The sequence below is a fragment of the Taudactylus pleione genome, unplaced genomic scaffold, assembly GCF_031769625.1.
Source record: "Taudactylus pleione unplaced genomic scaffold, aTauple2 ptg001609l, whole genome shotgun sequence".
NCBI lineage: Eukaryota > Metazoa > Chordata > Amphibia > Anura > Myobatrachidae > Taudactylus > Taudactylus pleione.
In genome coordinates, this window is record NW_028286006.1 from 103,946 (window position 1) to 129,779 (window position 25,834).

General features: G+C 48.0%; 1 protein-coding gene across 1 annotated transcript in view; it reads left to right on the forward strand.

Annotated features, from left to right (window-relative positions):
• The window catches only part of LOC148442118 (rap guanine nucleotide exchange factor 6-like), a 672,269-nt gene that overhangs the window by 55,518 nt on the left and 590,917 nt on the right, over window positions 1-25,834 (forward strand). The window contains 1 exon segment of the mRNA XM_088464211.1: window positions 3,143-3,295. Within this exon segment, the coding sequence (XP_088320337.1) occupies window positions 3,143-3,295 (153 nt within the window).

The following is a 25,834-nucleotide window of genomic DNA, read 5'->3' on the forward strand; positions in this document are numbered from 1 at the left end:
CCATCTTCAGATGGTGTTGCCCAATAGAAACTCATGGGCTTCCCTCCAAGCACCCCCTGTGGCACATGTCGTTCAGCCCTGACCTGGCACTGAGTGGTTTCCATCTCTTTGGATCATTGAAGAAGCACATAAGTGGAAAATGATTCACAATAGATGGTGAAGTACAGCAAGCCGTCATGTCCTGGCTTCAGGCGCTTTGCACTGATTCCTTCTATGCTGGGATAAATGCCTTGGTGTACTCTTGGAACAAATGCTTAGGCAAGTATGTGGAAAAATAATCAGTACCAAGGCCATACTATTAATTATACATATATGTATGAGTTAAATAAATTTGAGAGGTCTTGTTAATGTTACGACTGGCTCAGGGGGATCTCCTACTGAGGAGCTGAAAGCTGAGGTCCTGGGTTGTGGAAGGAATCAGAGATGAGGGACCTGGATATATGTCCTCCTCATCCACAAGTATCGGATGTTGGCGAGACCTAACCAAAGGCATGGAGTCTAACCTGCTGGGAGGTGTTCACCAGTGACCCCTCCCAGTGAGATAACCCCGATGAGGCCCAGAAGAGGGTACTTCTGAAAGAAGCACTAGCGAGGTTTCTGTACTTGGATATTGTACTGAGTGTGCAAGCAAGGTATCAGATGCACCGCTGGCACATGAGACTGTACTGGTACTGTAGTTGTACTCATATGTTGTACTGAGGGCCTCATTCAGACCCGCTCACAAGCGCTATGCACTCGCAAGTGGGTCGATTGTGGGGCACTGCGCACGTGTGAGTTCCGGAGCGAGTGAGAAATTCACTCGCTCTGGGGCTCGCTACAAACGGGGTGGCTGTTGATGTTGATCGACAGTTCGCCCCATTTTGTAGGTGGGGAGGGGGGTGGCTGGACAAATGGAGGTGTTCCTGAAGGAACGCCTAACATTTGTGGGTGGGCCCTACTGACATCACACGTGACAGTAGTGAGCTTCTGGCTCTATTAGAGCCGGAAGCTCACTGGGACTTGCCGCAATTGCCCACAAGGGCCTCTTTGCAAGCCCGATGGTCGTGACCATCATCTGGCTGCCCGCTAAAGCTGTGGTCACCCACAGCTTAGCGAGCGGCCAGGAGGCCGGATAAAAAAAACAAAGCGGCCGCCCTGATTCAGAGCGAGCGCTCGCTTTTTGCGAGCGCCTCTGAATCAGGCCCTGAGTACATTGGTAAGGTATCAGACGCACCGCTGGCACAGGAGAGTGACACTGTAGTTGTGCTCGGATGTTGTACTGAGTACACGGGCAAGGTATCCAGATGCACCGCTGGCACAGGAGAGTAACTAGAAATGACTCGAGAGCAGAATAGCAAGGGAACCTGGAACGAAGTGACTGCAAGCAAACACTAGTAGAAATGACTTTGTACAGGGAACTTCCTGTTTTCCAGAGCCTAGTAATATATAAGGTAGCAGTCCATTAGAGGACAGCGTCAGCTGACAACAACCATGCTACCATTGGATGAAAGGGAAGTCAGGTGATGAAGACTGTTATGGCTGCGCCCATGACAGCAACCCCGGTAACCAAGTCACGGAGCAGCACATGGATGTCCAAGTGCACCTAAGGCATAAACCTCAGCGCGTCACTCGCCGCCGCACCTAACGTCTGACCACACGAGAAGCTGAAACCTGACAGTTAACTTATTTATAGAACCACTCTGATATAATTGCATATTAGATTCTCAAGACTTTAGGCAATTTGAGTGACAGCTTAATTGCTCTGGAGACCATGAGTTTCAGTCTCAGATGTGATCTATAGTAGAATATGGCCCAAGATGCCTGCACTTAGTAGGATACGTGATAGTTGCTACTTAGACATAAGGTTCAGGAGTTTCTGCTTTGTATTTCAAGATATTTTTGGTGGTTTCCATTAGATAAAAGTGTTTGTGTGGTTGGTGGTAGATTATTCATTTTCTTAAGTCTTAAGTCTTAGGTCTTTTGTGAGTCCTAGGAATCCAAAGTGGTGTGTATTCTCTGGTTACCTTGATATTGAGTGGGTGGTGGGTTCTGTGGAAAGATACATTTGGAGATTTACCTTGTTGGTCTTTCTGATATGTGTTCTTTCAGGTAAGAGGTGTGTAGGATACCTTGTTACAAATAATACATTGGGAAAATTGAATCAGCTGTCCTTGTAGGGATTTCCTTGTTCTGCCAAGTTGGAGCTAATTTAGGTATAATGTAGTTCTGTTTTGTTTATAGCTGTTTCTTTTGCAAAATTATTATTTTTCTTAGTTTCTACTTTTTTTGTATTTTGTAGCCCTGTTATAAGTGTAAAGCTCTTTTTTAGGTTTAGACTTTTTTTGTGTGTGATTTATAGCTCTCTTTATTTTTGGCCACTCTGCTCATAGTTATACAGTGTATGCTTTATAATCTTGTGAAAGAAAAAGATGACGCTTGAGTGAGATGATATACAATGTATATATAATAATAACCAGATAGGTGGGACGACCATCTGTAACAAATGAAACTGACGGCCCATCAAAAACAAATGCTGAAAAAACCTACATAATATCCAACATTGCAGAAAAATTATATACCTACAAGGACAGTGGACTCTGATTAGTGACTGTATAGTATAAGCAGTGCCTTAGTACTATTATATCAGAAAGAATCAGAAAGCCAGCAGCAGTGTGTTAGTTGGTAATTATATATGTTGGGATTTAGAACAAATCCCGAACGTTTATATATAATGATTAATTCTAGATGAAGTTTCCTTATTTACTTCAATGTTAGTGTCAGACCTATAACTCTTACTGCTTAGCTGCAGAAAAAAGGAATTTTTCTCAAATGATGAATTGTCAGCACATTTACTTCATGTTTTGCATGAATATTTTTAGGAAATGAAAAATGTGCTATTTTCCCACTTATGTTTTCACTCTGAAATGTTCTATTCCGTATTTTCATGAAGAAGATCTCTGTCACCACTTACTGTTCTAACTGTACGCCATGTCCTGCAGGGTTTAACTTGAATGAAATGATACCTAAAGATGCCAAACAAATCAAGGGAGTTCAAATGTTAAGTGAATTGTCTCTTTTAGACTACATATGTCCTGCATTAGCACGTAGAGATGTATTTATGCACTGTACATTTCTTAAATGTCCTTATATTTTTCTGGGACAGTTTGTATGCATAGCACAGCAAGACTACTGGAGAATATTGAACCATGTTGAGAAGAATACCCACAAAGTTAAAGTAAAAGGGGAGATTGTTATGGTTAATGAACATCGAGAACTGGATCGTAGTGGCACCAGAAAAGGACACATTGTGATACAGGTAAGAGGAAACATTGTTTATAAAACAAATGCCATACTACCGTTGAGTTACAATATGTGTTGTGGACACTTCATATTACATTTAATAAAAATATATCTAAACTTGCATAAGGTTAGTACTGTATATATAAATTGCGAGTGCATATTCCTTGAACACTATTATTTAGCATATTCTTGAATAATATGAAAGATTTGTTTAAGAAAAATGCAAAATGAACTGAGTTTTATTTACTGCCCATAAAGTACATGGTATAGTAACCACATTGGCACTTTATCTTAGTCAGTGGCCAAAGATCTGCAGCTGGTGGTAAATACAAAATTTATACAGCATGGGGCCTGATTCAGAGGTGGACGCAGTGTCGGTGTCGCATACAAGTGGCCAATGTTTTCAGTCTGTGCATGCTTTCCTATGGTTACCGCCGAAAGATGCACAATAAATTTGGACACGGCGGGATGCATGATGCATGGCCACTCTTTGCATGCATGTCAGTGTTAATTACTCCGGTATGCATGACGGTAAATGCAAGGACAACTCTCTCTGTCAGAGTTGTCCTCTGCAAATGAGGGACTTCCGGGTCTATGAAACAAAAGTCCCTCTGGCATCCTTCTGCACATGCACCCACCGCATCAAAGTCCCGGAATATATCACATTCTGGGGCTTGATGCATATGAGAAATGCGGTCAGACCCCCAAAAACTGCATTTTCGGGGATTGACTGCATTTCTTGCTTTGCTGCATCCCACCCAGAGAGAGGCAAACTCAGTGGGTGCTTCTGAGTGGTAACAGGAGTGGTTGCTAGCCAAACGCGGGAATGACCCGCTCTGCGACTGTGTCTTTTGCCGCATTTGCACTGACACCGGTGGCCATGTTCAGCCGGATGTTCCATTCCACTATAGGGCTGGTGCAGTGCTCAATGTTGCCACTTTATGGATACATAGACAAGATGGTGTCCAGACACCATTGATCATGCGCCGTGGCACACCATGTCCCACTACACGTGCCCATGTGAGAGGGCTTACATAGTGTTCATATGGTGGCGCGATCACTTATAATATTTTTATGTGTATATTTATAGCCGCGATCGGCAGATACCCATTTCTGGTTTACCACTTCCAGTCCCCTTGGATTTAAACTCCAGTGTTACTTAGAGTCACTTCACATTGAAAAAGACACATTTAGTGTTGAAACATGTCAGAGGAGTGATCAGGGGATTACTATAACTTCCATTTCCAGTGAGTCCAGAACACTTCCAGCTACAGAAGTACCAAGTTTCCATCTTTTTTGCTGGTTCCTGTTATGTTGATCCTGCTTTTCCATCTATCTGGTTTGGAGGTTACTTCCCCTTTTTATTGCATATTTTATGAAAGTGTGTTTTATTGGATATTTCATACTCTGAGAAGTTTCTTTATGTTCATGCATATGAGTCTCCTGTGATCCTATGCATTTGTATGGATTAAAAGAAACCTTTATATATCTTCAGCAGCTGATTTTATGTAAGATATAGTGTGAGCATCACCTACCTATTTGTTGCGTTACTGTGCTGCTTTGGGTGAATATCTGTACTGGCATGCAGTTAAAGAAAGCTTTGGGGGCATGGCCTAGTGGGCAGGGAATAGGGCACTCTCCAGCCTATACCTCCCTTTTGTTTATCCTGATACCCGCTGTGGAGTCCAGTTTTATCTTACCTGAATCTGTAACATATCTGGAGGTTCTGGAGGGTCATGTCTGGTGCTGGCTCATTTCGCCACGGTGTTCACTCCTTTTCCTGGCGTCTCTGTGGTCTGCCATTGCCAAGGTCCTGGTTGTATGAGTGTCTCTCCTCCTCCCCTTCCTCTGCCTTCCCTGGTGTGGCTTGCGCATATCTCTGCTGTGGTGGTTCCTGCTCAGTGGTGTGTTGATCCTGTCTTCTCTCTGCTCCCTGCCAGCTGCCATCTTGGTAGTACCTCCCTGGCAGCAGCTTCAACGTCAGCCATAATCACACCCTGCTCTCCTCTCCCCAATACAAGTAATAGGAAGGCTTACCTGCTGCTCTGTACCTACCTGCACCATTTTTTTTACCTATTTCCATACCTGCCTTTGTGTTGTGATACAATGGAAGATGCGGTGATCATGGATCCTGTACAGTTTCCTCCTGTTTTACCCGAGGCTCCTAGAGTTACTATGAAACATATTCTTCAGGCCATAAATGATTCGAAACACAGGATGTCAGCTAAGGTGATGGAACTGCGGTCTGACTTGTTCTTTATCTGTCAAGATTTACGCCATGATAAGATTCACTCAGTTGATTTATCTGAGACAGCAGCGGTGGCTCCTGTTGAGCTGTCTCAGGAATCCTGCTTACTGCTTGTTTTTGATGAAAACTCCATTTATCCTCAATTCGCTACTATACGAGCACTTTGCATGCCTATACAGCCTTTTCCTCTGGGAATTCTGCAATCATTTATTCAAAAAAGTCCATATTGCAATGATCCTGACACGGTTTCTCATCTTGTCAGACTTAATGCCCTGTTGGAGCTTAGTGTTCGAGAGATGGCAATGTTTCCGGATGCATCTGTGGTGTTCCACCACTTTAGCTTCCAATCTGCCCATGCACAGGGTTCTTTGAGTGATCTCCGATATTTTGTCTTCTTGACACTTGCTGTTGAGTCCTGGATGATTTTGGGGGACCACTTTCTATTTTATATTTTCTACCAGGATAGAGTGTCCTGGCTTGATTTCCAGAAATTGGAGTGGGACGATCCTCCATGAATGACTACTGTATTTGCGTTATTACCTCTATGCCTTTTTATTTTATACTTTTTCATTTGGTTTATTGATATTTGGTTAGGTGCATACGTGTGTTATATTCTGTTTATGTAAAATTCTTGTACGGAAAGCAGTGGCAAACGCAGGATTTTGAAAGGGGGTTTTCCAAATAATTGGTTACAAACCCAATGACAAAAACGTCTAACCAGAATAAGCCTGCAACATACACTTAATTGTGTACTTCAAGTATTTTAATAGGAGGATACTATTTATTAGATTATGCAGAGCTGTCTGCTGCATGTTATTCCAGGGGTGTGGGGGGATGGGAGGATACTATTTATTAGATTATGCAGCGCTGTCTGCTGCATGTTATTCCAGGGGTGTGGGGGGATGGGAGGGGGAGGATCATATTTATTAGATTATGCCAGCTGTCTGCTGCATGTTATTCCAGGGGTGTGGGGGGATGGGAGGATTCCTCCCATTCCCCCACCCCCGGGAATAACATACAGCAGACAGACTTCAATCTGTATTTATGCAATCTTTATACTTCACTAATATTTTGCTGTTTAGCTCCTACTTTGCCTCCTACTTTATCCTGAAAAGCTAGTCATGCTTCGTACTATTAAAACCACTTTCTTACCGCTCCGATGCCTGTCCAGGCTAGCGGTGAGGTCCACTCATGCTGTGCATCTCTCCATAATCGCACGGAGGTCCGCTCAGTGTCCTGTTACTGAGCATGGAGATGGCTTTCTGCAACCCCTTGCTAACAGTGTGTCTTCCCAGCATGATGGCACACAGGCTACACGCCAGAGTTCCCTCCTAAACAACAGTATGGGTGCAGCCATGTTGGATGCTCTTCCTCCACTCAGAGCGCTGCTCCCAGACCAGCTGATCGTAGCATCCAATCCCTGGGGATCCTCCCCTATATAAATTTAATTACCAGACTGGCTTTGTTGCCAGTACAACGTTGCTTCTTGCTGAAGTTACAGCTCAGTACTGAGGGCCTGATTCAGACCCGTTCACTAGGATGCGTTCGCACGCAGCCGTCAGCAGCCTGAGTATGCAAATCCCGCGATCGCTAACAAGACATTAGCATGCCCGCTATGTCTTGCTGTGCGATCGTGGTATGTATCTAGATGCCCACCAGCTTGTCACAAGATGCCCACTTTCCTTTAGTAACACACGTCATCTCCAGGAAATGTTTGAAACAATCGGTAACTTCGGACCCAAACGCAGCACTTGTGGCTGACCATACCCTACCACAAGCACTGCGAGTGCTGCTGTGTGTAATTCAGCCATGTGACATGTATGCTGATGCTGCGTCTTAAATATGCATGACCCCTGAAATGGCGTTTCAACCTCCCCCTGTCACCACCCACAAATGGCACGTCCTGTCATTCATTCTAGTGGGGCATCTGTGTACAGGGTGCGAGCACTTCGCGATCGCATGGACTGGATCGTGCATGCGCACTGTGTCTTATACGCATGTGCAGATTACAAACATTGGCAGGCTACGTGCAAACGTAGCCAAGCAAACGGGTCTGAATCAGGCCCTGAGCTCCCAGGTACTCTGTATCTGAATGGTCTTAGTCCGTTATATCCAGTTCCTGAATCTGGTAAACAAGTCTCCTATATCATCTTGCACACCAGCCTAGTTCTACAACTGGGACTTGTTGTTACAGCCACCATAGGTTCCAGCCAATACCTTCTACCATCGGTCCAATCCGATGCTTCCAAAATCTGATTCTTATCAATTAAGTTCTTCAATTCATCAACATCGGTCCCAACCGATTATTGCACATGCGCAGTACACAGCAATCGGCCAACTGCGTATGCTGTTGCAGTTGCGATCCTTAATGAATCAGGTCCTAACTTTATCAAATCATCAACATCAGTGATGTGAATGGCCAAATATTCTCTCTGTAAAGCACTGCGGAATATGTGTGCGCTTTACAAATAACTGGTAATAAATAATAAATGAATCAGACTCTTATCAATTAAGTTCTTTCATTCATCAACATCAGTCTCAAACCAACCCGGCTCTCAATCCAGCATCATCGGTCCCTATCCGATTCTGCCAATTCCTTCAGTATTATGGACCTTATTCAGAGTCGGTCGCGAGCGCTGAGCGCTCGCAACCGACTCGATGTTGGTCCACTGGGCATGCGCACGACGGAGCCGGCTCCGTCGTGCGCATGCGCGAGCCCCTGCAAACGACGGGTGATCCGTCGTTAGCGTGGTCGAAGCAGACAGAGCGAGCTGTCGATGTTGATTGACAGCTCGCTCCGTTTACTGGGCGGGAAAGGGGCGTGCCTGCCCAAACGGAGGCGTTCCCGCCGGAACGTTAGCCGTTTGGGGGCGGCCCCACTGACATCAGCAGTGATGTCAGTGGGGAGCTTCCTGCTCGATCAGAGCAGGAAGCTCCCTGGGGCTTAAGGTTGACGAGACCCTACCCTAGGGTCTCGTCGTAAGCCCCGATGGTCGCGATGGTCTTGACCATCGCGACCATCTCCCTTAGCGGTCGTTAGAGCTGTGGGTGTTAACCCACAGCCTAACGACCGACATGGAGGCGGCCGTTCAGGATGCAAGTGGCCGCCCTGTTTCTGAGCGACCGCTTGCATCCTACAACCGCCTCTGAATAAGGCCCTATATGTGCAGTCCCATTCCAACCTGCTGTTTAATAAATACATTTTATTTCTGTCCTCACCTTTGGGCCCATCATCCACTGCCATATGTCTATCTCCTCACATCATTACATGAGGAAGTCCTGGCTCAAGCCACCCAAGTTCCTTCACGCATCTCTGATCTCCCCTCCAGCCTCCCACGCCTGTTTCTACCCAAACCAACCTTCAGGCGTGACAGCATATGGTCCATGTATTAAAATGAAAAGCTTGTATATGGTCCATATATTAAACAAAAAATGCCTGGCTTTACCATTATCTATCTGTTTATATGAAGTGATCTTAGATAACAGAAACTAGTTCTTAGATGTTTGATGTGCAGTAATCCTGAGATCATAGTAGAAATAAATTACTTTACAGTTGTTATTGCCACCTTAGACAATCACCCAGTGCGCTATGCTTGCAATCTCTATTGACAACAGCATGTCATCTCTTTAATAGCATGTTTAACATATATGTAAACTGATGCACCATTTTATGCACCATTTACATTAGTGTTATCACACTAGGGAAAACACGGGGGCCTCCTATAGGCACTAGTGATATGATGTGCCATTAATTGCAAAACATTAATAAATTATATTCTGTAGTTGGGAGTCCTGTCAGTATATCATACAATTGTTCCAAATGTTACATATTTGACAGATAAAGTACCGAAAATGTCCTTTTACTTGTTCTTTGCTTGTTTAAGATTCTAAAACTGACCAGATTGTTTTGTTTATTATATCTGGACTACTTTAGTGGGCCTATTGATTCTGGGCTGGTTGTTCCTTTGCTCTAGGGTTCATGTGTATAGTTGCCCCCAGTACCCATTGCCCTAGTTATTTATATTGTTCTAACACCCTTTATTAGGGGCGGGGGGATAACTTTTTTATGTAGTTAGCATAGATTTGGTAGGAAGGGCTGTTTTTGGGATCCAAGTGTGCATGAGTTGGGGTAAGGTCATACAGGATGGAAGGGGGGGATGTAATGAGAAGGGTTTTTTTGGGTGCATGGTTTTATTTTGGTGGATTGGGTTTATCTTTTATTTCCTAGTTTTACTTTTGTTATATGTGTGATTATTTCTATTGCCCTCTTTTTTCCTCTTTGTTGCCCCCCAACAAAGCTGCTCATGTTACGAGTATCTGAACAGCGCCTTTGGGTACTTGTATTATCCTATTGTTTATTATTGGATTTTATGTATTTCGTGTTTACTCATTTATGTTCTTCATAATACTGTTATGTTATATGACATGGTCAATTCCGCACATATTTTTCCTTCTCCACAACAATTATTTTTTTTTATTATTGTTTTGTATGTTTGTACTTCTCTAAAACCAATAAAAATACTCAATAAAAAAAAGAAACCTTTACATGATTATCACCTTATGTAAGCATCTCTTTTTTACAAACCTCACCTGGGGTGGCTTTGTGGCTTTGTGGATTTCTTTGACACCTGTGGATGACCATCTTTGGTAATGTTTACTATTTGAAGCTTTTTGTGAATTCCACCGATTTTATTTTCCACATGAAGTGTGATTAATGATTTCACAGTTTTCTAATATACTTCCTAATTTTTTGTTTGCATATTATCCCCACTGAGGACTACTGGCCCAATATACGAGGTAATCCGTACTCTCGGCATTGTGTAGCAGGGGCAGGGCAACGGTGACGCAATCATGTGGCCACGCCCATCACTCCACCCCCAATGCCTCATCAAGTCCCCGTCATGCCATGCTACGCCACCTTCCAAGCCGACCTGGCTGCCACCTCCCGGGGGTTGGCAGCCAGAAAGTCAGCAAGTATGTACCATTCTGATTGAGCAAATGGAAATTATGAGATTTTTGAAACTTAAACCGGGTACATTGAGTGCATGTGACTTTGTATTTACAAAACTATGTTCTACTTACTGTCACACTAACATAACCAAAAGGGGAAGTTATTGCATTACTTAAAATGTCAAAAAGTTTTTCAGTATAATGTTGCTGATTTTACTACAAAAGTATGTTGCTGATGTATGATATCTAAGGGTAAAAAAAACTTTAGATACTTTGTGCTGACAAACTCTGTCATTGGGATCAAGTGATGAAAAATTGGTTTGTGCTTTATTTTCACTTCATTTTCCATTGCCAATCTGTGACAGGACTGTCGGTGAGGGAAAAGCCTGTCACTTACAGGGCAGTTATGATGGAAAATAACGTACACTACAGTCTTTAAAACATGAGTTGTCAAATTTTTAAAAGTTTACGGCTTTGGAAATGGTAGCAGGCGTTATAATCAGGGTTCCCAGGACAGACTGGCAGCCGACTGACCTGTTCTTCCACAATTTTGATTCTTTTCTATTATCCCAATTGTACAGTATATAATACTGCCCCACAGATGTCCAGTATCCATTACAGACTCGCTGAACAGCATATAAAACAACTGATGTAATATCGTGCCTCAGATTTCTGGCATGGTAGCTCCTCTCTCCCTTTCTCACTTATTGGCACCAGGGAATGACCAAAATGTTTAAACTTATTTTTTATTAGATAACAATAATAGTAGTGGCTGTCTAATGTCTCACTCCTGCGTAAACATGGGTAACATCGATGTACAGTAACCATTCGTTCAGCCTGTAGGGCAAGTCTGACAAGTCACAAACAATGCACCTCTTCTGACACGCACAGTAACTTCATGCTGCGAAAGCAATCACAATAACTAATTTATGCTCGCCCATGAAATTGCATTTAAATGGTCAGACATACCTGTATTTGCCTAGCCACCCCTCGGTCCCTCCCCCAAATGATGACCACCTGTCACTCATTTTGAAAGTGAATCATCTGTGCAAACATAATTGCAAAGCAATCGCAGCATGTGGGCAGTGTGACCTATACGCATATATGGGCTGGGGGGCAGGTTGTCGTTTGCCCCCCGGGCCCTCAAAATTTTAGTGATGCAGGGCCACTCTGTGCTTTAATATGTGTAAAGTAAACCAGCAGTGGCTAACAAAAAATGGCTGCCCCCATAGCAGGCTTCAAAAAGATGGCCACTGTCAACCAATAGGGAGCCAGGTTTCCTTTCCCAGGAACCCAATTGTCTGGAAAGTTGAAAAAAGGGGGTGGGGCTTGTCGAGTTTGTTTGTCAGCACTCCTGCTGCTCATGCCTTTCCCAGATTAACTGTTGGTGCCTGTAAATGGAGACGGTCGTTTCATGTTGCTGGGTCCACATTGATAGTAAGATTCAGCACTGAGCACATCATAGTACTGTGCAGCACTAAGCACACCACAGTACTGTGCAGTACTGGGCACAAGGTTGGGTATGGGTTGATGGAAGTCGGTATGTCGGCGGTCAGAATCCCGATGTCGGGATCCCGACAGATTTAACATACCGACACTTGTTGGTCGGTATGCTAACCCTCCCCCTCTCCCTGTCCCAACCCTCACACCTCCTTTTTGGTGCCTAACCCTAACCACCCCGCATAGTGCCTAAACCTAACCCTTAGTGCCTAGCCATAACCCCTAACCCTAAACCTCTCCTAACCCCCGATACTTAGCGACGGGATCCCGGCTCCAGCATCCTGACGCTTTCAGGGTTTCAGCGCTGGTATATCGACCATTTGCATCCCGCACGCCGGGATGCAGATTACATCCCCTGGGCACACCATAGTTATGTGCCGCACTGAGCACACCATAGTAATGGGCAGTACTAGGCACACCATAGTTCAGGCACACCATTGTACTCTGCAGCACTGGGCACACCATAGTCACACCATAGTTCAGGTGCACAATAGTACTGTGCAGCACTGGGCACACCAATTTACTGTGCAACACTGGGCACACCATAGTAGGGATGGACAGCGGAAGCCAGGCATTAAATGGTTGCCGGGCTTTCAACATCAAATCCAGCGGTGCGATGACAACTAGCCATCGCATTGCAACCATTAAATAGTATAACTATCATGATTGTTATATTTGTTGCTGAAAATGGGCAGGGCCTCTGTTTAAAGGGGTGGAGCCTCGCAGCACCCACTGTCCACGTCACAGTGGGGGTGTGCCCAGCACTCTCTAGAGATGCTGGGCTGCCCCCAGGCTCCCCCTACACTGAGGCTAGATGCCGTACCATGGTATGTGCCGCCCCTCACAGCCAGCCATTGGATGGGCATTGGAAAGCTGCATCCGAGGGCCTGATTCAGACCCGTTCGCTGGGCTGCATTCACACGTAACCTGCCTATGTTTGCAATCTACAAATGCGTATAAGACACAGTGCGTGTGCGCGAATCAGTCCATGCAATCACGAAGCACTCGCATGCTGTACACAGACGCCCCACCAGAATGAGTGACAGGATGTGACGTTTGTGAGTGGTGACAGGTGGTGGTCGATGGAAATGGGGCTGTGGTGGTGCAAACGCAGGTGTGTCTGTGCATCTGAACACCACTTCATGGGTGTGCATAATTAAGATGCAGCATCAGCATACACGTCACATGGCTGAATTACACACAGCAACACTTGCAGTGCTTGCGGTAGGGTATGGTCAGCCACAAGTGCTGCTTATGAGTCCGATGTTACCGATTGTTTCATACACTTCCTGGAGATGATGTGTTACTAAGGGACAGTGGGCATCTTGTGTCAGGCTGGTGGGCGACTAAATATATACTGCGATCGCACGGCAAGACATAGTGGGCGTGTTAATGTCTTGCTAGCGATCGCGGGATTTGCATACTCAGGCTGCTGACGGCTGCGTGCGAACACATCCTAGCGAACAGGTCTGAACCAGGCCCTGAGTACAATGCTGATTGCATTTAAATGCCCGCCCAGTTGTGATATCAGAGTCTGCATTTCCTGCGACCACTGTATGGGTCGGTTGGTAGGTCACAAGATATATTTCTTCTATCAAGCTGCACAGCAGATGCAATATATCTTATGTGTACACACGAGCCCATAGATTTAACCATATATTAGGGTCTACTGTGTACTAAGCCTTGGAAAGAGATAAATGGAATGGCGATAAAGTTTAAACCAATCAGCTCCTAAATGTCACTCTGCAGACAGTGGGCCTGATTCAGACCCGCTCGCAAGCGGGTTGATGGCCGGGCAGTGCGCACGCGTGAATCCCATCGTGAGTGAATTTTCACTCGCTGGGGGACTCACTACAAAACGGGGCGGCTGTCGATTGTGATTGACAGCTCGCCCCGTTTTGTAGGCGTGCAGGGGGGATGGCTGGACAAACGGAGGAGTTCCTGAAGGAACGCCTGCCATTTGTAGGCAGCCCTACTGACATCACCAGTGATGTCAGTAGTGAACTTCCTGCTCTATTAGAGCAGGAAGTTCACTGGGGCTTGCGGTGGACAAGACCATACCACAAGGGTCTCGTCGCAAGCCCGATGGTCGTGATAATCGCGACCATAACCAGGCCGCCCGCTAAACCTTAGCGAGCGGCCTAGAGGCCGGTGAAAAAAAAAACGTCCCGCCCTGATTCAGAGTGAACGCTCGCAAATAGTGAGCGCCTCTGAATCAGGGCCAGTGTCTTAAAAATGACAGGAACTGATTGGTTGGTACTTTGGGGTCTATTTTGTAAGCCTTGGATGGAGATAAAGTGGACGGAGATAAAAGGAGCTCATTCAGACCCGCTCGCTAAGATGCATACACTAGCTGCTGCCGATAGTCTGCATTGTGCGCATGCATCGCAGTGCGCATGCCTTAGCGAAAGTTCACAATGCACTCGCTCACTGCACATAGACTGCCCAGCAGAGTGAGTGACAGGGGAGGCCACTTGTAGGTGATAATGGCCATTAAATACAGGGGAGTGGAGGTGCAAACGCAGGCGTGTCTGAGCATCTCAGCGGTGTCTTAGAGGTGTGCATAATTAAAAGACAGTGGGCTCTATTTATTAACATTATTTTTACTAAAATAAAGTGAAAAAGGGTGTTTTCACACCCTTTTCACATTATTTTAGTATCACCTGTAGTTATTACAGGGCAATTGGAGTAGAATTAGTAAAATTCTACTCCAACCCCTAGTATCACTTATTTCTAGTAAAGCAGATCGTATTTCCCATAATTGTAATGGGAAATGTGATCCGACCACAGTTACTAAAAATAAATTGTAAAATAATACCGGGGGAAGCCCTGTGATAATAACGCCACCTGGAGGTGGCGTTATCCAGGGTCTCCCCCGGTTACCGGGCTCCCACTCTGCTCTAACGGGGAGAGCAGAGGCGGGAGCCGGTACCAGTAATCAGCTATGTGGTCTAAACAGACCGCAAGCTGATTGCTGTAAAAAAAAGAATCCAGGGACCGGTGATCGGGCCTCCGGTGATGGCTCCTCTCCGGTCAGCTGGTCTCCCACAGTGCACTGCTGCCCGGTCATCAGGTGATCGGGCCCCAGTGCAGTATGGGAGATCACCTGATCGGGAAGCCCGGAGAAGATCACCGGAGGCCAGGAGGATGCAGGTAAGTGTAATGAAGGGAGGGGGGCTTGCGGGGGGGAGGGGAGGCTGCTGGGGTCCGTGATCACGGGGGCGGGGCTTAGCGCCGGGGGCGGGGCTTAGCGTCGGTGGGGGGGGTAGCAGCGACGGTGGGTCGGCGCATGCGCGGGCTCTTAGTCATGGTATTTTTTCTGAAAATACCGTGACTAAAGTGCGGAGGGGATTCGCAGGGACAGAGCTTTATCGTAAGCTCTGTCCCTGTAAGGGATTTATAGTAAATCCCTGTGATATTGCCTGAATTCGCAATGCGAATTCACTCGGTAATATCACACTACAATCCGCATTCAATATGCGGATTGTAGTAAATAGAGCCCAGTATCATAGTACATGTCACCTGACTAGTTTTTCCAATGAAGTGCTCGAAGTGCTTGCGACAGGGTATGGTCAACATCAAGCGCTGCGATAGCATGCAATGTACTGATGGTTGCATACACTTCCTGGACATGACGTGCACAAGTGGGCATCTTAAAACAGGCTGGTGGGTGTCTGCATACACTATGTGATCGCTCTTTAAGAAATACTGGGCGTGCTAATGCATTGCTATGCGGCAGCATTGCCTATGCAATTTGCATACACATCGTGCCAGCGATCACATCTAGCGAGCGGCTCTGAATCAGGCCCAAAGTACCAACCAATCGGCTCCTGTCAATTTTCAAACATAACCTGTGACATGGCAGTTAGGCTGTTACTTTATCTCCGTTCACTTTATCTCCATCCAAGACTTAGTTAATAGATCCCTTAATTTCCAGCCACATTATGGACCTCATTCAAGCGGCCGCACGGTCGTACGCCACCGATTTTCCCTATACTGCGCATGCGTAAAGTACGCAATGCGCGTGCGCAAACTAGCCGCTACGATCAGAAATTTTTCTCTCCTTGAACACAGCCAGGTCGGTAGTTTGAGTGACAGATTGAGGCGTTTGTGGGTGGTAACAGGGGAAGGTGCTTGAAAACAGGGGAGTGGAGATCCGAATGCAGGCGTGCCTAATTATGCGAATGGCGTTTTATGGGAGTGCATACGGTTTATGGGAGTTCATAATTAACAAAGTAGCGTCATGGCACATGTGACATGGGAGGTTTTTACACTGACTTGATCGTAGAGCTTAAGAGAGGGTATGGTCAACCTTAAGCTCTATGACCAGTTCCGATGGTTCCCGATGGTCTCGATTAATCCATATATGCCCCGGAGATGACGTGTAATGCGTACGAGAAGGGGGCGTATTTTTTTGTCTTCCGGCCGCTTCCTCCCCTTGGTCGGCCAGCTACCGATCCGAACTTGCGAGGGAATCATTTGCATATCCGGCCCCTTTTCCCGTATGACCGTGCGGCCGCTTCGACCGACTCTGAATGAGGTCCAATCTCTCTCCAAGGCTTAGTACACAGACCTAATCGTTTGTCGGCTGTAGGAGCGATATAGTATGTACCCAGCATTACTGTGGTTAGGCCATTATGCACTGAGGAGCTGATTCAGACCCGCTCGCTAGGATGCGATCGCTCGTTGCAGGCCGATATTTTTAATCTGCGCTTGCGTATGTATCGCAATGTGCGTGCACAAACCTCTGCAAAAGATCAGGAAGCACTTGCTCGCCCTACATAGACAGCCCAGTTGAATGAGTGACAGGAGAGGCCATTTGTGGGTAGTAACAGGGGCAGGCCACTAGAAATGGGGGAGTGAAGGTACGAACGCAGGCGTGTGTGTGTTTCAACGCAGTTTCAGAGGCGTGCATTATTAACAGGCAGAGTCATTGTACACGTCACCAGGTTGTATTTCAACCTGCAGTGAAAGCAGTGCTTGCGGCAGGGTATAGTGTACCTGAAACGCTGCGAGCACATCCGATGGTGCTCGATGTACCAATGTTTTCATGAACTTCCAGGAGATGATGTGCGCAAGTGGGCATCTTAAGACGGGCTGGTGGGCGTCTGCATACAAAGTGATCGCACGCCTAGTGATCTATAAGATATAGATGGCGTGCTAATGCCTTGACGTACGATCGCCTACCTTGCTGGGTGTGTGCGCTGTATTTACATATGCTGGGAGCGAGCGAATGCATCTAGTGAGCGGGTCTGAATGAGCTCCTGAGTGTAATGCATACATGCCTACACTCCCAAAAGTCGCGTGAGGCTCCCGTTTTTTCGGGTAACCCCCTGCACTCCTGGCAGTGTAGGCACTTCTCCCGCATCCTGCCCACTTCCTAATGAAGTGGACAGGATGGGGAGAAACTTGCCTTAGATCCACGGTCTGTCATTATGGGACGGGGCTTGATGACACGATTCTAGTATAATCGCTTCATTTGGCCCCACCCCCTATTAAAATATGTTAAATTCGCAGGTGTTTTGCAGTGAGGGGGCAGGGGGCCCGTCCCCATCACTGCCCGACTGCTGCCTCTCCCCAGGCTTCTCCCGGGGAGGGCAGAGTAAAAGTCGGCAAGTATGGTGTAATGTTCATTCTAACCACCAGCAGCAGAAAATGTGGACAGAATAATAATTACTTATACAGTATGTGCAGGCAGCCGGAGGTGGCGTTATCCAGGGTCTCCCCCGGTTACCGGACTCCTGCCCTGCTCTAACGGGGAGAGCAGAGCCGGGAGTTGGTCCCAGTAATCAGCTGTGTGGTCTAAACAGACCGCAAGCTGATTACTGTAAAAAAAAGAAAAAAAAATAGTAAAAAAAAAAAATTTACTTACCTGACTCCAGGGACTGGTGATCAGGCCTCCGGTGATTTCTCCCCTCCGGTCAGCTGGTCTCCCACAGTGCACTGCTGCCCGGTCATCAGGTGACCGGGCCCCAGTGCAGTATGGGAGATCACCTGACCGGAGGAATGGAGACCATCACCGGAGGCCTGGAGCATGCAGGTAAGTGTAAGAAAGGGAGAGGGGGTCATGGGGGGGGTCGCGGGGGGTCCGCGATTGCGGGGGCGGGGCTTAGCACGGGGGTAGCAGTGGCGGTCGGTCAGCGCATGCGCGGACACTTACTCATGGTATTTTTTGCGAAAATACCGTGATAAGGCTCCGGAGGGGATTCGCAGGGAATTTATCGTAAGCTCTGTCCCTGCAAGGGATTTGTAGTAAATCCCTGTGATATTGCCTGAATTCGCAATGCGAATTCAGTCGGTAATATCACACTACAATCCGCATTACAAATGCGGATTGTATTAAATATTGTATGTTGCTCTTTATATATTATATCAGTCACTAGAATAGTCTGTTTGTCAGACAGGGCTGGTAGGTGATGTATTTCACTATTGTTTTTCATTTTTCTACTGCAGGGTCCATAGGGTATCCACAGGATACCTTGGGGGTATAGGTGATGACGTCAGTCTTCAGGCACCACAGAGTTAAAGTTTTCAGCCTCCCAGGAGGCATCTGGGTCCCTCTCCTATACCCCGCCCCCGGGCCAAGGCATCTCAGTTTCGTCGGTGTCTGGCTCGGAGTCGGAGGCACTGTGCAGAGGGGGGCTATGACGAGCCCCTGAAGTTTGTTTTAAAGGCAGTGCTGGCTGCACATCTGGGAGTACAGCATGGACAGTCAGTACTGACATCCATGCTGTCTCCCCTACACCCCGCCGGTACCAGAACGCCGGTACTGATCAGGGGATGCTGGTAGACATCTGGGGTCACGGCTAGCGGTTCTCCCAGATGTCTTGGACCATGGCCGGATCCCAGGGGATAGCAGGTAAGCAGCGGGGTCCCACGGTGGGTCCCCGCTGGTCACATGGTCCTGAGTCCCCAGGCAGGGGGCTCCCTGGGGACTGGCTGCAGCGTGGAGCCAGGCGACCAACCTGCGCTTCCACTACCCCATGGGACAGCGGGCCGCTGCTGAGCGGCATGCGCTGCAGCATCTCAGGGGTTAAATGCATGCCAGGGGAGCGTGCTTTCCCTGTCTCACAGCCGGCGCCTCCCCTGCTGCACACAGCCTCTCTGCTCTGCCTGATTGGCCATAGTGTGTCAGCGCTCCTCCCCCAGGCCGGCCTCCTTCATCCTCTGCTCCTCGGTGGCCATCTTTGAAGCATGGTGAACGCTGCTGGAAGCCTGTGAGCGGTGGCATTGCGGTCTGGTCCCCCAGCATACCTCTCCTCCATTTGTCAGAGGTCAGTGTATGCAGCGCTGAGTCCTACCAGCCTGAGGGTCTGAGTAGTTGAGAATCAGAGCTAATAGTGCAGGGATTTGTTTCTTCTGCATTGTATGTGACTAATCTGCTAGCCTGCTGTCTGTACTTTCACTTTCTACTGTCAGCCTTATTACTGTCCCTGATCTTGCTCTGCTCAAAGCCCTTGCGGTGCTCGGTGTGCAGGGTGTTATTCACACTATACCAATAGTATAGGTGTGAGTGTCACATACTTACCATCATGTCTGAGACTGATTTTCCTCTCCAGCTCATGTGTACTAAATGTAAGGTACCAATAGCGGAGGGGGAGGGTAACGTGGAGGGGTTATGTCCCCAGTGCCTGGCACTGTCACGGCCGATTATGGTCCCGGTCCCGGTACAGGAACCTCCCTGGGCTTGTTTCGCTAAGGCGCTTACAACCCTTGTGGGCCAGCTAGCTCCGCCATCTGCTTTTACCCAGACGGGTTTGTCCCAGCAGTCAGTGGTGTCATCACCCATGCGGGAGTTCCAGAGACAATTGATGGTACCCCACAGTCTCCCTGTCCCTTCCCAGGTTTCTCCGGAGCCTGCATGGGTTAATACTCTAACTACATCGGTTTAGCATTTGTCCGATGTTTTACAGGGGGAGTCTGTGTTGCGGCCTCATAAACGGCCGGTGGCATCTTTATCTGCTCCTTATGGAGATGACGATGAGACATCAGATGATGGGGAGATTCTGGATCTATCTGACCAAGAACCTCTCCGTACCAAAGAGCCGGACGCTAAGTCCAAGGTGTATATCCCTGGTCTTATTCGAGCGGTCCGCACGGCTTTAGTTATTTAGGATATTGATCCTTCGGTGGCCACATTCAAATATGCCTTTTTAAGGATATTAAGGGTGAGGCTATGGTGTTCCCTCTTTCTGATCAATTAGTGGATCATTTAGAGGAGGCGTGGAAAAATCCAGGTAAACGGTTTCAGCCCCAGAGGCGCTTAGCCGTGGCTTATCCGTTTTGCGGTCAATTATTTTTCTAAGTGGGAATCCCCTACGCAAGTGGATTCACATGTCACACGCCTAGTCAAAAGTGCCACATTGCCTATGCCTTCAATGTCATCCTTGAAGGATGTCACTGCCTCAAATCCGTTTATTCCCTTGCAGGGAAGCATCCAGACCGGCTATGGCCGTGTGTTGGGTAGCCAGAGCTATGGAGCGCTGGGGCGGATAATTTGGAGGCGTCTTTGGACTCTGACTGTTCGGCTGAACAGACCGAGTTGGTGGGCAATCTCCGAGACTCGGCCACTTACATTAATGAAGCGGCCTTAGATATTTGTATGCTCACCTCTAGGATCTCCTCTGCAGCCGTGGCTGCTCGTTGCACCTTATGGTTGCATTCTTGGAAAGCGGACGCGGATTCCAAAAAGGGATTAGAAGGTCTGCCTTTCAATGGACAGGTACTATTTGGTCCAGATCTGGACAAAATAGTAGCTACGTTGGCAGCAGCAAAATCTGCATGTCTTCCGTCTGATACGATTCCTTCTAGTGCTGGTGGGTCGTCCTTCCGGCCTCACAGGGCCCAAGGTAGGCCTAAAGCACAGTCCTTTCCATGGCAGGCTGGGACCAAGAAATTGTCCATGCCCAAGAAACAGGTCTGGAGTACCAGACGTCCGGCTCCTAGGTCAGATAACAAACCTGCGGCCTGATGGTCCAGGCCTCCCTTTGGGGGATCCCAAAGTGGGGGCCGCCTGCTTCAGTTTGCCCAGTGCTGATTGAGGACTACGACAGACACTTGGGTTCAGGAGGTGGTCTCTCACGGGTATGCCCTCTCCTTTCGGCACAGGCCTCCATCCCGGTTCTTTACCACAGGCCTTCCGCTAGACCGGAGCAAAGCCTTGGAACTGCAGAAGGTTTTGCACACTATGCTCCAGGCCGGAGTTTTAGTGCATGTTCCAATTTCCCAGAGGGGCCTGGGTTTCTATTCCAATCTATTTTTGGTGCAGAAACCCAATGGGTCTTACCGTCCAATACTAAACCTAAAGGCCCTCAACAAGTCCTTGAGGGTGCCTCTATATTCGATGGAGACCCTGCGGTCCATTATTCTGGCACTGGAACCTGGGGACTACATGGTGTCATTGGACATCCAGGACACTTACCTGCATGTCCCTATTCTTTTGCGCCATCAGCAGTTCCTCAGATTGGCAATCTGCAACGAACATTTCCAGTTCCGGGCACTGCCTTTTGGCCTGGTGACTGCTCCACAGGTATTCACCAAGGTCATGGCGGTCATGGCGGCTCTCCTGCAGACGCAGGGAGTCCGACTGTTGCCTTATCTGGACGACCTCCTGTTGATAGCGGGGTCTCCAGAGCTTCTTTTACACCATCTGCATCTGACGATTGCGGTACTGCAATGTCACAGCTGGTTGATAAACTGGCAGAGGTCCACTCTCACCCCATCTCAGAGGATCCTGCACCTCGGGGCCTTATTGGACTCCAGGCAGCAGCGGATCTTTGCGACGGAGGAAAAGATCCTTACTTTGTAGTTGAGGGTGCGCAGTTGTCTGCAGTGTTGTCAAGTGTCGATACACTCGACAATGAGGTTATTGGGCTCAATGGTGTCGGTATTCGACATGGTGGAGTACGCCCAATTTCACTCCAGACCTCTGCTGCTATTGATCCTGTCCAGATGGAATGGATTGCCTCAGTGTCTCAAGTCCCAGACAATGGGGCTCACTCCGGACGTTCGCCTGTCTCTAACCTGGTGGTTGCAGACGACCCACCTCAACAAGGGTTGCCCGCTCTGGGTGGCGAACTGGGTCCTGTTAACAATGGACGCCAGTCTCCGGGGCTGGGGAGCTGTCACGGGTCCACACTTGTTTCAGGGCAGGTGGACTCGGGCAGAAGCGGAGCTTCCAATAAACATTTTGGAGCTCCATGCAGTGTTAAGAGCTCTCCAGCTGGCACAGCCGGTTCTCCAGGGTCACCCTGTGCAGGTCCAGTCGGACAACGCCACCACGGTGGCCTATTTAAACCAGCAAGGAGGAACCCGAAGTCGGGCAGCACTCGCAGAAGTGTCCCGTATTCTGGTCTGGGTGGAGCGCAATCTCCCAGCAATATCAGCAGTGTTCATCCCGGGAGTCCTCAACTGGGAAGCGGATTTTCTCAGCAGGCAGGACCGGGAGAGTGGTCTTTACACCAGGACGTCTTTCAGAGTCTGGTGGACAAGTGGGGTCTTCCAGAGATAGACCTCATGACGTCCCGGCACAACAACAAGTTGCCGGTGTACGGGTCTCGAACAGGGTGTATGCCCTGTCCGTCCATTAGACGTTCCAGTTTGCCTACCTTTTCCCTCCGTTTTCCCTTCTTCCGCAGGTAATACGGAAATTCAAAACAAGAAGGAGGTACGCTACTGTTGATAGCTCCCGAGTGGCCCAGACGGCACTGGTTCTCCGACCTCCAGAGTCTGTCAGTAGGCGTTCCTCTGAGGTTACCATTATGACCGGATCTGCTGTCACAGGGTCCTTGTCTTCACCCAGACCTGACTTGGCGTGGCTGTTGAAACGGTCATGCTAAGGTCCAGAGGGTTTTCTGGCTCCGTGGTGCAAACCATGCTAAGAGCTCGTAAACCTTCCTCGGCAAGAATCTACCATCGTGTGTGGCATACTTTCTTCCGGTGGTGTAGACCTAGAGGGTATTCCCCTAGGGAGTTCCGCCTGTCTAGGGTGTTGGCTTTCCTACAGGCTGGACTGGATCATGGGCTTCGTCTGGCTTCTCTGAAATTGCAGGTGTCTGCCCTGTCAGTCTGGTTTCATCGTAGGATTGCTGCACACCTTTATGCGAGGTGTTCTTCGCATTCAGCCACCTTTTGTTCCACCGGTGGCGCCTTGGAATTGGGCTGTGGTCCCGAGAGTTCTCCAGGGACCGCTGTTTAAACCACTGGACTCAGTGGACTTTAAATGGCTTACAGCTAAAACCATATTCCTTCTGGCCATTGCCTCGGCCAGAAGGGTTTCAGATTTAGGGGTTCTCTCTTGTAGACCCCCTTTTCTGATTTTTCATAGGAATAGGGCGGTGCTTCGCACTCGTCCGGGATTCCTTCCCAAAGTGATGTCCAGTTTTCACATCAATGAAGAAATTGTTGTGCCGGCTTTCAATTCACCTGGACTTTCAGTGGGTGAAGCCACTTTGGATGTTGGGCGGGCCTTAAACATTTATGTGGACCGCACTTCTTCGTTTAGGAAGTCGGACGCTTTGTTTGTCCTCTATGGCTTCCGTAAAAAGGGTTGGCCTGTTTCAAAGCAGACTTTGGCAGGCTGGATTCGTATGGCAATTTCAGAAGCTTATCTTCATGAAGGTCTTTCAGTTCCCTCCTCTGTGAGGGCTCATTCCACTAGGTCTGTGGGTCCTTCGTGGGCAGCTAGACGTGGTGCCTCTGCAGTTCAGATACTGCAAGGCTGATACGTGGTCTTCTGTCCATACCTTTGTGAGGTATTACGCTTTTGACACCTTTGCCTCTCAGGATGCTTCCTTCGGGCGGCGGATTCTCCTCTCAGCACAGGAGCGTCCCCACCCTTGAAGGATACTGCTTTGGGACATCCCCAAGGTATCCTGTGGATACCCTATGGACCCTGCAGTAGAAAATAAGAGATATGGTAAGAACTTACCTTTGTTATCTCTATTTCTACGCAGTCCATAGGGTTCCACAGGACTCCCGCCCTGTCGCACCTGTACTGCAGATGGGCTTTATTCTGGTCACCGGCTTTTCTGTCTCCCTATGGTGAGAATGTGATTCTTGTGAGTGTCCAGATCTTTCTTTTCTCTCTTTCTTCTCCTCCTCCGGCCTATGGCTTGTGACGTAACTGAGATGCCTTGGCCCGGGGGCGGGGTATAGGAGAGGGACCCAGATGCATCCTGGGAGGCTGAAAACTTTAACTCTGTGGTGCCTGAAGACTGACGTCATCACCTATACCCCCAAGGTATCCTGTGGAACCCTATGGACTTCGTAGAAATAGAGATAACAAAGGTAAGTTCTTACCATATCTCTTATTATTTCATTACACATTTAAATTGCATCCCTATTAGATAAACCATTATTGCCATTGCTGTGTGCTGATAGAAAAGCCAGGGCCACTTGATTGCATTTGCCCCCAGTCTAAAATTTGCCAGCTAGTCCCTGCACAAGCGCAATGGCAAACAACTGCTTAATCTGTCTAAATATCGCCATTGCGTCCGTCTCTGAATCAGGCCAATAGTGTCCACTGCTAGTGCAAGCTGCTGTTACCTGCCACAATTTTTGTCTGTAATTTTGTTACTGTATAATGAGCACCAATAACTGCGCTGTCATGGTAAGGCGTTGCTCCTTTGACTCCTTAACACACACCAGCCACACTTCTTAAAGTTGGGTACACACTAAGGGGTCTAGTTACTAAGCAGTGTTAGGAGACAGAGTGAAAAATTATGTCTGTGATTAGATGCCAGCCAATCAGCTTCCAACTGTCATTTTTCAAACACAGCCTCTGAGATGGCAGTTGGGAGCTGATTGGCTGGCACCTTATCACACTTATCACTTTTCACTCTGTTTCATAACACTGCTTAGTGTGAGGTTCTGGTTTTGTTGTGGGACCGGGGTGGTGATAGGGGAAGACACTGAAGCAGGTTTAAACGAAAAGGTGGAACTTTTAATGAGTGGTTTGATAGACATGAATATGACAAAAACTAAAGTCCAGATATTGCACTAAGTGCACTTGGGAGCTGTGGTGAAGTAATGGGAAAAAGTCCAGTTAGTGACAAGCAATGAACAATGTCCAGGAAGTGACTGGTTAATAGAGAATGTTCAGGTAGTGTCACACAATGGGAACTGTCCAGGTAGTGACTGGTTAATAGGGAAATGTCCAGTTGATGACAGGCTGGAGAAATCAGGTGTAGTGGCTGAAATGAAGAATGCAGGCTGAGGAAGGAGTGTCAGTGGAGGCAAGGTGCAGGGTGAATAGCAGACTCAGCTACTCAGGCAAGGGGAAGGTAATGGAGGATGCAGGGTAGTCCAGCGGGGTTGGAGCAGACAAGGAGGTAGCATATCACAGGAAACAGGTGGTGAGCACAGGAAAGTCTCTCTCAGCTATGCTGAGAAACACGTTGCACTGGCAATGAAGTGAGGCTTTGAACCTCCCTAAATACCAAGTGCTGTGCCGTGACTGGCCAGAGAGAGCATGTGACAAACCAGGATTGGGCGATTAGTTCAAGTGACCGGAGGCAAGATGGTGGTGCCCATGCTGGAGCGGAACGGAAGCACCACCAGGCCTCGCCAGCCCAAAGTGACAACATGCCCACACAGAACCACGCACAGCCAACGCCCCTCGCCAAACACCAGCACCACCACCAGATGCCCCCTGCCATAGTGACCTCACAGGTAACACCTGTTGACCACCATGCCGAGAGACTCTGGTCGAGACAGTACCCCCCCCCCTTTATGAGTGGCCTCAGGACACTCACCAGGCTTTTCCAGATGAGCAGAATGGAATCTCCTGACCAGGGCGGGAGCATGGATATCTCGAGCATCAGTCCAACAGCGCTCCTCCGGACCGTAACCCCTCCA